The sequence below is a fragment of the Camelus ferus genome, chromosome 14, assembly GCF_009834535.1.
Source record: "Camelus ferus isolate YT-003-E chromosome 14, BCGSAC_Cfer_1.0, whole genome shotgun sequence".
In the NCBI taxonomy this organism is placed as follows: domain Eukaryota; kingdom Metazoa; phylum Chordata; class Mammalia; order Artiodactyla; family Camelidae; genus Camelus; species Camelus ferus.
In genome coordinates, this window is record NC_045709.1 from 23,326,997 (window position 1) to 23,341,964 (window position 14,968).

At 55.8% G+C, this 14,968-nt stretch overlaps 1 protein-coding gene across 6 annotated transcripts in view; it reads right to left on the reverse strand.

The window, feature by feature from the left end:
• The window catches only part of FGF9 (fibroblast growth factor 9), a 48,786-nt gene extending 34,069 nt beyond the window's left edge, over nucleotides 1–14,717 (reverse strand). For 2 of the 6 annotated variants that reach the window (XM_032496457.1, XM_006176550.3), the window contains exons 1-2: nucleotides 13,635–14,717; nucleotides 5,567–5,670 (exon numbers count right to left, since the gene is read on the reverse strand). In XM_032496457.1, coding sequence (XP_032352348.1) covers nucleotides 5,567–5,670; nucleotides 13,635–13,911 — 381 coding nt within the window. In that variant the 5' untranslated portion in view covers nucleotides 13,912–14,717. Of the gene's footprint in view, nucleotides 1–5,566; nucleotides 5,671–8,279; nucleotides 8,478–9,557; nucleotides 10,155–11,899; nucleotides 12,433–13,634 lie in introns of those variants that run through there. The other 4 variants (XM_032496456.1, XM_032496458.1, XM_032496454.1 and 1 more) reach the window with 4 other exon arrangements.
• Nucleotides 14,718–14,968: the final 251 nt, after the last annotated feature.

Sequence of the window (14,968 nt, forward strand, 5' to 3'; positions counted from 1 at the left end):
CCCTCCAGATGAGCACCCAAGAGTGTCCCTGTGTTTAGCGTCACCTTCTGTGCTAAGTGGTGCAACTTTTGCCACCAGGGCTGACGGGAGGAGGAGGAGACACACTTGGAAGGTCAGTGAAGACCAGATGACACAGAAGACCTGGGGGGAGGCTGCCCTCCCCCAGGTGCCCTGAGGAACAGATGTGCGGAGCTCAGACAAAACTGGCCCAGTCAGGTGATATCCTCCATCACATCAGGTCAGCTGAGCCACTTCAGATGCTACTGGTCTCACCGTCCAGTGTGAGCTTTCATATAAATATGGTGTGAGTTGCAGTTGCCACAGAGGAGTAAGGGGTCTACGTTTATACATATTCAGGTAACATAATGAAAACAGTGCAAGTGAAATGGGGTCCCAAGTGTCAGGGACACTGCCCTTGGCCTCTCATGCAGTGGATACCTCCTTCATTCGGGGACAGCCCCCCACCTCCACCCCGCACCACAGAAGCACCCCGAGGGCCCCCCACGCCGGAGACACCACTGCCCCACCTAGCGTCTCCGGCTTGTTTAGGTTTCTGTGTGCTGGAAACTCAGTCCAAAGCCATCACACCCTGGCCACTGACGACAGGGACTCACACAACTCAGGACCAGTTGTGCCTCTGGAAACATAAGCAGCAAACCAGAGGCCCACGCCTGTGTGACCAGCATCGGTCAGGATGGTGGCTGGGCCCCGAGCGCGGGTCCGCGTCCACGCTCTGCCACCCACGAGCGCCAGGCCTGGAGAAGGCAGCCCACCCCTCCCTTCAGCCCTGACAGCCAGATGAGGTGACGCCCGCGGGAGCACAGCACGCCCAGGGGGCAGCTGCACTCCAGGCAGCGCCACTGACGCGCGACCCTCCCACAGACCCCCTGCGCCCACTGCACGTGACGCGTGCCAGGGGCCCCGGGGACCAGAAAGGCTGTAAGACAGAGACTCACCCCTTAATCCAGTGGGAAAGACCAACAGGAATGAAAACTCTGGACAGAATAAAGCAAGTGCTGAGAGGGACACAAGGCAGAAGTCCGTGTGCCGGCCTTGTCACCTTGCTTACAGGCCCCACGCTGACCTTCCTCTGTCATTACAATTTTAGTGATTGCGCTGAACTTTGTTAATGAAAAGGCCAAATGTCTCTCACTAAATGCAGGCTTCCTGAAAGAGATTAATTCTTTGTGGCATCCTTTTTTAAAGAGAGATTTATTACAGAACACTCGGAAGTGTCTTGACAATACTCAGATAATTTAGATTAAGACCCTCAAAGCAACTGAGCCTTACTTCCAGTCTCTCTGACAAGAACAAAAGTGACAAGTGAAAACTAATACTCTCACGCTGTGGTCCTCTGCCCAGTACACACTCGTGTGCGTGCGTGTGAGACCTAACGGCCTCTCTAAGCTTCACCCAGGCAGGGTATTCTCATCTCTACGCTCAAAAGCTCATGTGGCCCTTCCCCGTCTGCCCTCCCTTTCCTGAGACTCCTATGCATCCCTCAAGACCCAGTTACGTGCCGCCGCCCCATTTCCCCAGGCAGTTATTTAAACACGCTTCTGGACGCCCAAGACACCTGTGACTCCTCTAATATAGTGCATCGCACACTGAATTATTCATTCATAAGTACATTTTTCCCATGAGATTTTGAGAGATTAGTTGCATTGTTATGCACTCAGCACAATTCTAGGCACAGTAGAGAGAAATGCTAGTGAATGAATAAGCAAATGAATGACCGGCTGCACAGATGAATTAACAGAAGCACAGTAACCAGTCTCCACCCCGGGGTTAGAATCATCTGAGTTTTCCTTAAACCATCTCATGAGCCACATCAGCCATACGGTTTTTCCTGTTTCCACAATCTGCTGGGATATCGGAATTCTACACATTTTTTGAAGAAATATTACCCCATCCACCTCCGACATCTTACAGCTAAACCTAATGTAAACTGGAAACAAAAGAACTACACAGATGGAAGACGAATAATCCCGAATGCATTTCACACCAGCTCTGGCTACACGGACACGTTTGTTCGCTTTATAAAAGTGGCGGCGACCTCCCCAAATCTCTGCTTACCTTCTTTCCAAGTGAGATCCGTCTTTTCAAGGTTCCCCAGTGTTTAGACGCAAACCTTCTCCACTTTTCTGAGCTTCCCCGGGAGCTCTTCCAGCTACGGGTTCCAGGGTATTTAACACCAGAGCCGCTGCCTTTGTCTTTCTGCCCTTCTCCCCGCCTCACCTGGGGTCCGGCCACACCAGGCACGACAACCCTGAGCCTGCGGGAAGTGTGACTGCTGGGCCCAGAGAGCCAGGTCTCAGCTCCAGCACCCCCGCACCTGCACGAGGCCCAGACCGGGGCCACCCAGGCCAGCGGCTCCAAGCAAGGGAGGCACAGAGACCCTATCACGGACACCTGGGCACACAGAGAGCATCGTGGGCCAGGAAGACAGGACTCGAGAGTGCAGCTGGGAAAATCCAAACCACAGGTTCCGGAGATGCAGAGTAGGACAGGATGGTCCGGACACCTCGTCCAGCTCTCGCTTCACAGGTGGGAAGGAGGAGGCAGGGACAGAAGGAGCAACCTGTCTCCTGATGCTGGTACCCGCCCTCACCCGCCAGGCCTGCCACACCATCTTCCTGTCCAGCCCCAGCCACACCCCCGGGGGGAGACCCGCCCCCCACCCACCCAGGAGGACACGTCCCAGTCCAAGCCAGCACGCAACGGCAGAGAGGGCTTCCTCCCTCCAGCAGAGCCCTAAGGACGCGCAGCCGCGCACGTCAGCCATGGCCAGGGCACTCCTGGGGCCCGATGAAGCGTGTGCATCAGCACCACGTCAGGGTCACAGCAGCCCCACGAGGGCTCACCGAACACCCAGCATGTGCACGGCCCTCGCCACATGTGGGCAACACCACAAAGAAGCCTGCCAGCTGCGCCCTTCGACACATCAGGGAACACACAGCCGACCACACCGTGAGTCCCCGGGGACGCGCGTGTGATGGAAATGCGAACAGCTTCACTGGGGCCCAAGGAAATCACCAGCAACGCTAACCGGAAACTGGGGTTCAAGTCAGGGGTGGGGTGAGGGTCTTGCCTGAGAAGCGCAGCTCTCACAGAATCTTAAAGAAAGTTGTCCCCTCCGGTCTAGGAGGGAGGGGTGGCCGGCCAGAGGGGCCCCCTGACCACTGCGCACATCAGACGAGGAGGACGAAAGCTGATTCCAGCAAAGCAGATCTAGGCCGCGCGGACTGGGGAGAGCGCTGGACCAAGCCAAGGGCAGGCGGGGCCAGAGGCAGGGCCTGAAGGGGTCCTGGCTCGTGTCTGGGGCGGGGGGGCCTCCTGGCAGTGCGGCCGGGGGCTGGAGACAGGAGACGCTGGGGGCAGAGAAGCCACTGAAGACCTTTCTCCACAAAGGAAATGACAGATGGAAAACACTCCTGGTCACTTTCCAACCACAGCTTCCAAGCTGAGGACACCCTTCAGGCGAGAAGGGACCGATGCGTTTCTTGGGCCTAGAGGACCAAGAGCCTGTCCTGCCTTTGCTGGGCTCCCCGGGGCCGAGCCCCACCTCCTCGCTCGCAGCTGGGATGCACGATAAACGTGAGCGCACAGCTGGGCCTCTCAGAAACACGCCCAGACCGGCTTCTCCAGCCACCCGGCCACCACCCCAGGCGGGACTGGGCCTCACCTGGTCTACAGTCAGGGACCCCTCAGCCCTGGCCCTGCCCCCAGTGGGGGCCGCCGAGGAGGAGGCAGGGAGACGAAGGGGCCAGCATCCCCGGGAGGCACCCAACGGGGTCCAGGCTCAGCCGACCACTGAGCCCGAGCACCGGGCTGAGGCCCCGCAGGACACCAAGTGTCCCATCTTTCCTCCGGCACGAGGGCCTCTGTCTGTGACAACTCACTCCTCGCTTCCTTTACAAACCTTTAATATGTGTTTCCTAAAATAACAGCATACACGAACCACATTTCATATGTACAATTTTCAAATAATTTAGCAGGCAGTGCTGAGATCCATATTCAAAAACACCTGAAGCCCACTGTGCAGAACCACAGCCCTTCCACCCACCGAAGGGCAGACTGTGCCCGAGCACGGCCAGCGCTCTCCGGGGCTCACGGCCCGACATGCTGCACCCTGAGAGGCGAGGAAGCAGGCGAGGGCTGACGCGGAGGACATCGCGCCACGGTTTAAAACCTACAAGTCCTGATACTTTGTCCCTTCACACTCGAAAGTGTCAACAGAGATCGTTTAGGAAGGAGACAACTTCATCTAAACCAAGAACTCTGTAAAAAGCTAAACTCCACCCTATGCTTAAAAACATATCTTAAAATAACGTATTCTCTCAAGGAAGCACTTTTTTAAGAAGACAAATATCTAACAAAATCAACCAATGTACATTCAGATTTCACCAAGGCAGGAAAACCATCCTTGTGTGACCAAAAATGGTGAGAGCTACATCCAGACAACACAGGCCACCACTCAGGCCCCGGAGTCCTGAGTGAAAGGTCGCTGTGACTTCCAGCCCGCGCGCGCGCACACGTCCGTGTTTGCCGGTACATGGATAGGAAAAGAGTGTGTCTAGAAAAAATGTCTCCAGCTTCTACGGTGACAGTGCCCTTCACTTCTGACAACAGACGACTCCAGAACTTCTCCCATTCCAAGCTTCTTGTAATTGTCAACTTTTTGTAGATTCTAACCAAAGTTCTCATGTTGGACGCATGGAGAAAATTCCCACTTGACCACCAATAATGGAAATGAAAAACAGAGGGTGATTTCACTACAAATCTTTTGCTAAAAACTCAAGTTAGGATATGGTGACTGACGACCTATCATTCATACTCATACCTTCAGCAAAAACATACCAAGTTCCTACCACGCCCTGTGTTTTAGAAACTGTTGAGTAAAGAGATACAAAAATGTCCAGTCGGCCCCCTCCTCTCAAAGCAGATGGGGGGCTCTGTCGCATCCTTGCTGTCCCCCAGCCCCCAGAACAGGGCCCAGACCTGGCAGGCTACAATCAGTACCCCCACCCCGCCTCCCCCAAGGAGCTTCTAACCCAGGGGACAAGGAAAAAAAGACACTCATAATACTTGCAAACAATGATTACATTTTTATACTCTTATTCACACACAAGAATCTCTGACAGTAATTTCCATCTCCCGTCTCTCTCTACATAATGAAAATCTTCTGTGGCTCAGAGAAAAGGTTTATGCTCACTGCGTGGTCTATTTCTAGTTTTAATCACAATGCTTGGCAAAGCTTGGGAAAAGGTAATTTCAATTCATTTCAAAAATAACTCCCATTCAATGCAAGAAGATGGGATTTTTCACAGTTGTGAATTTTTTTATTTACTTGATAATGAAAATGGTTTGGCAGAGAAATAAAGCATCTTCTTAGAAACTTGGTCGAGTGACGGTCCAGGGCTGATCATCAATCAGTAAAAATGAAATGGTTTCCCCCAAAAGTGGAAACGCACACTCGCCTTCCCAACACGGTTTCGTTTCCAGCTATTTATAACCTAGAGAAGGTGCCGCCCCAGGGAGACAGCCGCGGCCCCGCGGTACTTACTGATCCGTACAGCTCCCCCTTCTCGTTCATGCCGAGGTAGAGTCCACTGTCCACGCCTCGAATGCTGACCAGGCCCACCGCTATGCTGATGAACTCCAGGATGCCTGCGAGACCAAGAGCAGAGGGGAGGCAGGTCAGAGCAGGAGCGTCTCCCCGCCTCAGCACCCGGGGGGCGTCTGAGAGGATGTCCGCTCACTCGGCTCGCGCAGGAAGCGCTTTCTCTTACAACCGCTGCCAAAGGAGTCGGGTGTCCGACCAAGCCCTGCCTCGTAGTAATGGTACAAAACACCGAGCGACACGACACATAATACACAAAACACTTTAAGAATAAACAAAGCTAGTCCTGACACAGAGACGCGAAGAAGGGGTAGGTCAGCTAAACCAATGTCCGAATTCCAATTAACCTGAAAGCGCGCAACGTAAGCAAAACCTTACTCCACTTTAAAAATGTGAACCTGGGTGTCTGGATGTGGGCATGGATTGAGGGGGAAAGAATTCTGTTCAGTGAAGGGTCCTGACTCTCAAAATGAGAGTAGGGGTGCTACTGATGACCTGTCTGACTTCCGCCGAAATCATCCAGCTCTCTCCCGCCTAACTGCGCGGAGCTCCGTCTGGAAAACTGAGAAGTCTTCACACATCCCAAATCTTTCTGCTTCAACAAAGTATTTTTGCTGTACTTACCCAAGCCTCAGAGGGACAGCTAAGCAATCAAGATAACACAACAGTCTGAAAAAACACGCCAGTTCCACAAATGCTCCTGATTTCAAGCAGGCATGGAATGCTGTACCCCAGAATCAAGGCAACATGATGATCTTTTCTTATTTCCTTTCCTGCCTTGCTTACCTCCCCAAGAATAACAATACCTAAGCTGAGCATAAATCCAGAATTTTATGGTCACACCGCAGCAGCGTCAATTTCTACGAGTGCTCTGTTGCTTTAACACGACTACCCAACGGTTTACCGGGGACGCCGCTCACACCCCTCACGCTCAGTCATTTTCTGTTTCCTCACACAGCGCTACACTCTGTGTAGACCTTGCATCAACGCATACCAAATATTGAGCTGCTTTCAAAATATCTCCAAATATTAAAAACCTTACTTACATTTAAGAGTTTAGAAAAAAAAACTAAGGACAACATTGTGCTACAGTCAGTCTCATGTGACTAATAAAAAAGCACTTACATGGATTTTTTAAACAACTAATTTTGCAACTCTCGCAAATCAGATTGTGCTGCAGTCAAATGAAGGCATGAAGTACATAAATCTAATAAAGCGAGTGCTCTAAGGTGAGGCACAAAGAGAGTGCTTACAAACTGGTAGTCCTGAGTCTTTTATAAGCCCAAAAGGCAACAAATATTTTGTGTTTACAGTCTGCAGAATATCTCTCTGGACCTGCGAAAGTATTTAACAGAGTGTGGAACAGTGTATGGAAAAATATAAAGAGAAATTACAAATTATGTTTTGGATCCAATGACCTGTGAGTCGCTAGTGGCAGATACATCTGAAATAAGCTAGTTCCTTCCAGGCAGCCCCACCTCACACAGCAAAAAGGAAGACAATAAGGCACTGTTCCCACAAGAGTCAGTTCCTGTGAGATGCTCTCCCTTCCTGACGCACCATTTTATTTCAACGTACCACGTCTAACTCTTATGATTAAAAATGCTTTAAACGGTGGCGTTCTACTACTGTAGCAGCTGCATGCATGAGAACATGCGAACACGCCTCTGCTCAGATCATCATTATCCTGAAACAGCGCAAGGAATTCATTCATGTCTGATTTTCATTGTAAAATGAAAACATTTTGCCCCTTTGCATCTGATCCACGTAATACACCATGTCAATAAAAGGGAAGTCATAAAACTAAAAGATACTGGCACCTTCTAAGAGAGCATCTGATAATCTGTTTTCCCTAAACGTGAGGCAGCACTGAGGGACTAATACCGAATATTAACCAACTTTGCCCATCAGGCCCAACAAGAAGTAAGTGTGTGACCTCAAAAATCCATCTGGCCGGCTGGTCCACAGGACGTCGGGGGTGTAGCAACCACAAGGACCATTGGAACAGCTGGAGTCCTGGAGCATCCAGGCTGCGCCCAGTGAGACGGACTCTCACTCAACCTTTGGAACAACTCTGGGCATTCCAAGAGGCTCACCTCCAGCTGACACGTGGGGACACCAAGCTTCGAGGACGCTAAATAACTTGCCACCAAGCAATCAGACTCCAGAGCCTAGACCCGTATGATGATGTGCGTGTTACCACTCCTCACCCATCCGTGATTTCTGCACCATCTTCACAGAGTTAGGCCCTTTCTAGTGACTGGAAGATGTGCCCGAGAGGAGACTCCACGGACCCAGTGCTCAGGACTAGATGCCGCAGAGGAAGCGAAGAACAGGTGAGCTGAAGGAACATGCCCTCCTCAGACAGAGCCTGGGAAGGTCTGTGCATGCAGACTATTAGCACACTGTTTATGTGCACAGAGCTTTTTTGTTAAAGGACTTGAGTTCTGAAATTATGGTTAGACATTTTGGAAATGAAAGTATTAAGATATCTGTCTTGTTTCCTCTTCCTGGCATCAACAAGAGAGCTGTAATTAATATGCACTGACTCATTCAATCAACAAACTATTGAATGACTACCGTAATCCAAGCGCCAGGCCATCTGTGGAGCATGTGAAGATGGATATGAGCTAGCCCACGCCCTCAAAGCGCTTACCAGCTAGTGGGAGGGAGGCCACGTCAGCACACAGACACAGTAACAACGGGGAGAATGCAGTCAGGGCAGGCGTTCTGGGCATGGTCAGTGCCCAGGGGCAGCGCACGCAGGCTTGGGGAAGGGAGTCAGAGCGGCTGCCTGAAAGTATTAACAGCAGAGACGAGGCTCCAAGGGGCTCTCCACGTGAGAAGGAACTGCCTGTTTAGGGACACCAGGTGGAAAAGAGTTCACCAGCTCAAAGCACTGACCGGATCACGCAGCTCCTTGAGAAGCAGAGCCCTCCAAAGAACAGCCCCAGCTCTCCTGAAGTCACCTCACGACCGAGGGCAAGGAGAACTTCAAATTCTGAGCCACAGCCATCTCCCCACTGGAGCACCAAAGCTGCATGGCTGGAGAGACCTGGCCACCAGACTGCACCCCACCAGACTGGAATCGTTATCATTCCTGGCCCATCCTGTCCACAGTGAACTCTGTAAGCTCAGTCAGGTCCCCTGACCTCTCTCTGGGCCTGAGCTGGTGCCAAGCAAATGCTTCCAGCTGCACTGAGCAGAGGACGGCCAGGCCCCATGCTGGCTATTCACCTGAGTGTGCAGGACCGAGGGGCACTGGCTTGGTAAGAGCCCAGGAGAGGTCTTCCGTGCAGAAACAGTTAACTGTGTCACGAGCCACAGGAGAGGAAGAAGGAAGAAAGGGCGGGATGGGGGCTGTGCCCGGTGTACCTGGGTGCACCAGACACACCTGGACATCCTCAGTTCAGAAGGGCACAGCAACCGGCAGAGCCGGAGGGACCGGGGAAGCGTGCGGTCAGTGACCAGTGGCACTCGGCTACTCCCCTGCACAGCAGCGCCAGCTCCAGTGAGGATGCACTCACTGCGCCCCAGGGGGTCTGATGGGGTCTGATGGGGTCCAAGGTCATCTGTGGGCCACAAGACGCCAGGTCAGTTCCTGGGACCACTTCAGGAAAATGACCAAAATAGGCCGTCATCCTCGCTCCAGACTCACCAGGTATTAGCGCCCAGGGCTCTGTCCACATGGCCCATTAACCCAAAGCAGGCCCAGCCCCCTAGAGCCCCTCTGTATCGGGCCTCGTCTCGAGGCCGGCTGGGAAGGGGGTGTGGGCAGAAGCTGCTCAGCTCCGGCCCACGGTAAACAACCCTCAGCCTGAAAGCCCCCACCCTCAGCAGAGCCGCATTCTTCAAGGACAAGCACGGTGCAGACTGGAGCGAGGCAGGACACAAGGCTTTCGAAAGTAGATTAACCCCTCCCTACAGAGCTCACCCAGAGAGCCCCGCACTAGGGCTGCCAAACCAATCATCTCGGAGCCCGAATCCCAGCAAGGCCGAGTCTGCAGGAGCTGGAGCAAACCCCAGAGTTTCTGTGGGAAATGACGAACTGAATGGGAGTCATGACCCTGCTGATTTTTGAGATCTGGACCAATCCTGAAAAGAGCTCCTTAAACAGGCTCTTCCCCTTGGTGAGATGTTGAAGAGCCAGATACACAGAACACAATTGTTTCAAGTGCAAAGCCCTACAAATAAGATTTTTAACCCCCTTTTGTCTACCGTGCTGTTTAACACCGCTCTCCCCTCCAGTACAACTCCACCTGACCCTCCGAGGGCAGCCCCGGCGGGCGCGAGCGCCCGGTCCAGCCGAGGCGGCCTTCCATCAGGCCAGAAGGCCCCGCCGCGGGAAGCAGCCATCTTCCCGCCAGACCAGGGTCAGCCCGCAGGGGCCGCCTGGCGCCGAGTGAAGTAGCGGACCAGGCCCAGCGCTCCCTGGTTATGATTCTTGCACGTTACCATTTCCTCAACTGATTTTCTGCTCACTTTTCCCGTCTAGCAAGTGCTTTAAAGAATTAGGAAGCGAACGTCTGGCTCCCTGGGCCCGTCAGCCAGAGACAGTTCTAGCTTCCCCCCCCCCCCCGCCAGCTTCACCCCCCACCAGCGCCCCAAAGGGAAACAAAGGGCGCCCTCTCGGTCCCACCTAAGTTGTCACCGCGCAGCTCCTGCTGGGACAGCGGTGAGCCGCCCCCCGCCCCCACACCCGCACTGCCGCTGCAGTGTCACCGCCACGCTAGCAGCGGTGCAGTCACCTGCGGCTGCAGGGGGTGGCAGACTCTCTCCAGCACGTTTCCTTCCTCAGTTCCATTTCAGGTAGAAAATGCACCTTCTATTTTAATCGAGGTGCAAACCCACCTCGCCTCCTACCCACGGCTACCCTTTTCCAGAGACTCGGAAGAGAAAGTGGGGGTCACAGCGTCCCCAGAGCGCGGCGGGTGAGGAGGGGGCGCAGGCAGGGAGGGGGAGGGCCCAAGGTGAGGCTGGCGGGGGCGGGGCGGGGGCGGGGCGGGAGCCCCAGGTGTGATGGCCGCAGCCCCGCGCCCGCCCCGAGCCGGGTCCTAGCGCCCGCCCGCAGCTTCCAGGAGCCTCGGGGCGGGGCTGGGAGCGAGGGTGGGAGGCTCGGCCGCGCAGCGCTGCAGAGGTTGCTAATATTGGGACCTGCCGCAGCGGGAGACCGCGGCACTGCTGTCACCCCGGGGGCGCTTCTCTCTGCCACCGGATGGAAGACTGAAATAAGCCTCCTGCCTCTCCCTCCTTCCCCGCCCCCACTGCGCACACCACCCACTCAGCCGCATCCAAACCCCGGTGAGGGCGCGGCGAGCGCCGGGCGCGCCCCTCCCCCGCTGCCCTCTCCTGGCCGACCCCCCGAGCTCCGGATGGGCCCCCCCGACCCCAACCCGGGCCGGGGCTTCCGCTGCCCGGCCTCCCACCCAGCACTGCCCCTACCAGCCCGCCGACTGCGCCAGGCGGACAAGGAGAGGACGTGTCACCTCCGGGATTGGGGGTGGGGGGTGCCGAGGCCGGGTTTTTGTTTTATGGTCTCTGTTCAGCCTCTGTGCCAGCGTCCTTGTCGGCTGACCCCAGAGCACGCCTCTCTCCTGCGCCCCCACCGGCCCCCAGTTCCCTCCATCCACCCTAGTTCCTCGCTGTTCCCGCGGCAGAGTCACCGGATTCCTGATGACTCGGTTGCTTGTAGCAAACGTCCTACCCGAAAGGTGACTGCGTTAAAAAAAAAAAAAAAAAAAAAAAAAAAGCCCACAGTCGGGGTGGGGACTGGGGATGGAGAGTGGGGTGGGGTGGGGGTTGGAGGAGCCTAACCGGAGCCTCCCGGGGCCTCCCTATCTTGCTGCGCGGGTCTCCGGCGCTCGCGAGGACGGGGCTCGGCTGCTCCGCACACGAGGCTGCCGGCCGCACTCGGGCGCCCACCGCGGGCTCCACGGGCCGGGAGGCCGGCCTCGCAGGGCGCAGAGAGGGGTGGCGGGCTCCGCTCGGGAGCGGTAACAATGGCACGCGGCCCCCGCCGCCTGCGCCGCCCTTTGTCCCCCTCCCTTCCCCGCGGCTCTGGCCCTGCCGGCTGGCCCGACCCACCTCCGGCGCCGCGAGCCCACCGCTCCCGAGACCCGGCTGTGAGCTTCGAAGGAGGGAGAGGGGTCCGAGACAGGACGGGGCTCAGGGGCTTCGGCCCCACCGCCAACTCCCCCGCCGCGCGCGCCTCCGGCAGCTCCCACCCCGCGCGCGACCCCGCTGCCCGGGCGGCGGCCCAGCCGGACCCGCACTCACACGCAGCGCGCGCGAAGGGACGGAGCGTGGGCAAAAAGAGCCCGACCCCCAAACGCGGCCGGAGCGCGCCAGCCGGCCGGGCGCCTAGGACACGGCAGTCCCCGCAGCGGAGGGCGAGCGGGGCGGGGGCAAGCTGCGGAACCCGAGCGCGTCTAGGACCGCGCGGAGCTGGCCGGCGGCCGCCGAGTGCGCCGCGGGGCCCGGGCAGCCGAGTGGCACCTGCCGGCCGGCGCGCGGGGGACCCGGCTGGGCGCGGCGCACCCGGCCGCCCACGCCGCCCGCCCCGGCCGCCCGAGGTTCTGGAGCGCAGCGCTCGGCTCGGCCGCAGCCTGGGAGAAAGCACTTTAGCAAAGTTTCGTCTTCGCTGTGCAGCGGCCAGAGCTGCCTCCACTCCTCCGGGAGTTACATTTCTGTAACTGAAAACTGTAAAGCGGGGAGGAGAGGCTGCCAGAGCCATTCACACTAGCAGGTTCCGTTCGGGCAAAAAATCCCGGAGCTCTTGCATCCGGGACCAGCCCCATCTCAGGCCCGAATCCTCCTCACCTCCGACATCGTCTCCAGCCCACGAACCTACACAGATAGTTTAGATCCTGTTCAACGTCTGGCGTTAAAGCATGAGGAAGAGAAATCACCACAGGACTTTGCTTTTACGACCTAGTTTAAGTGTTGTCAGGTGGATTCACTCGTAAGTTAACTCCTACCAACAGCCTGGTTGCCCACACTGGCTTTTTTTTTTTTTTTTTGCAAGTAAGGGGAAAACCCGAGTCGCCCCCACCCCCAAACTGTGCTCGCTGACTCGCTGCTTTTGGGCTCAGGGTGGCCCAGCAGGCACGCGTGTGCTGGCATTTGAGGGGACAGTCACCAGCTCTCGGGTCTGCAGCCTTCAATGCTGAGTCACAAGTACCCTCCTCGGGAAATGAAATCCTCGGAATGCCCTTTAAAAGTAGCTCGCCGCTTTTGCACGAGCGCACACACTCACACCAGGGCCACCCAGGACACCCACACGGGGCTGCACACTATGGAAATTACAGGGCCGGGGAATAACTTGATGGCTGGAAGGACTTACGCCCCTGGTGAGCGCCCTGCCCCTTCCCGAGTCATCCCCCCACCACCACCACCACGCCGTGTCTCTGCCCCTTCCCGAGCTCGGAAGTCTAAAATACGGCTTCAGTCCTCTTCCCAACAGAACATCAGCAACCTTCGCCTAAAGGGTTCCAGACCCTCACGGTGGGGATGAGCGATATGCTTAGTTTACAGTTCAAGCAGTATACTCACTAGAGGGGAAAAGGAGGGGGCCAGAACTTCGTTGGGCACATATGATAACCACTGCCTTTGCGAAAACGCATTTTTAAGTTCTCAGTTAGTTAATGATGAAAGCTTTAAACTCGTGGAATCAGTCCATTCAAAAGAAACTTCCTAAACCTGATCTTCCCGTGTATCTGGTGCGAAAGAACTAGGGGCTTGTGTTATATTTATAAATCGTAACCTTCCTTTAAAAAAAAAAAAAAAAAAAGCCTTTCAATGTAGATTCGCATCAGTGCCAGCGGCAGAGCTGCAATTCCGGAGGCTTTTTTTTTTTTTTTTTTTTTTTTTTTAGCTAGCAAGACAGACACAGACACAGACAAGACAGAGAGAGAGACCCCTTCCCGCACCACACCACCCCCGCCACCACCTTATAAGTAGTTACAATCCAAACATGCCGGCACGGACACTAAAGGGTTAACGGTATACCTACCAAATCGGCTGTGGTCTTTCCTGGTTCCCTGGATAGTACCATTGGGGAAGATTTCTAAGTGAAATCCAGTCCTGCAGTACAGCTGCCTCCGCCTGAGTATCCCCTTTAAATGATCCAAGTCCGTGACTGCGGGTCCCCTGGGAAGCCCCCCTGCTTCGGACTGACCCAGGTGGTCACTTAACAAAACCGGGCTGTCCACCGGCAACACGGGCACATTCCCAAACGGTACCGCATCCTGCACACCGAAATAGTTCCCAACTTCACCGAGGGGAGCCATCAGAAGATTCGGCTTTCGGAGCACAGCGATAAACAATAATGCTGGTGCCAACCCAGGAGATACTAGGCGAGGTATATCCAACTCCCCTCCCTTACTGCAGCTGCAGAGAGAGAAACAAGGTCCTTTTCTTCAATCCATTAAGTGCATAAATAAAAGTACTCTGCTGTTTCACTGGCACAGGTTCAAGGTCAAACCACGGATAGTCTAAGAAACCACCACTTTATACTCACACACTGACATACTGATAAACATATCTATGTATCTCTACAGACAGGTCCCCAGCTCTCGGCAGGCAGGAAGGTCTTCATCCCATCCGACCGTAGTAAGGAAAAAAAATCCGTAGTTTCTCCATTTGGTTCGAGATCAGAATGACCATAGCAACTTAAATGCCTAGGCGTTATTATAGGGATTTTTGAGATGCACGGGCTACGTCAGAATTTACGGATCCTGACTCCAGGAAGGCATGCGCCGTTTTTACTCTAACCGACTCTGCAGACATCAGCAGGAATCCTTCAAGGAGAAAAAAGATCTCACGTTGGTGGCGGCGACTAATCTGCCCCCCGGCCCCCCTCCAAAAATGAGAATAATGATAATAAAACAAAAAGAGGGGAAAACTTTAGGCGTCCAAAGCTGGTATCCAGAATTCTCCAGGGCCTCGGCAGGCGTCCATTGGCTTAGAGCTGGCGGCGGGCGGCGGCGGGAGCGAGGGGCGCCGCGGCGGGACCCGCGTGCCGCCGGCGGCCGCGAACAGGTGTCGCCGCGGGCGCGGGGCGAGGTGGCCGGCGAGCGCTCCTCCTGCGCAGCCCCGCGGCGCGCAGAGTGGCGCAGGCAGCGGCATTGGGCTGGGTTTAAGGTAGCGCCGCGCCGCCCGCGCTCCCCGCGGTCCTAGCGCCCGCCCCGCCCGCCGCGCTGCGGCAGGCCCTGCGCCGCGTGCCCGAGCGCGGGACCGGGGGCGCCAGGAGCCTGGGCCTCACAAAGGGAGCGGGAGGCTGGAGCCCCGGGCCTTCGGGGACTGCGGCTCTCCTGCAGAATCGAAGCTGGGAACCGAACCCTTGCT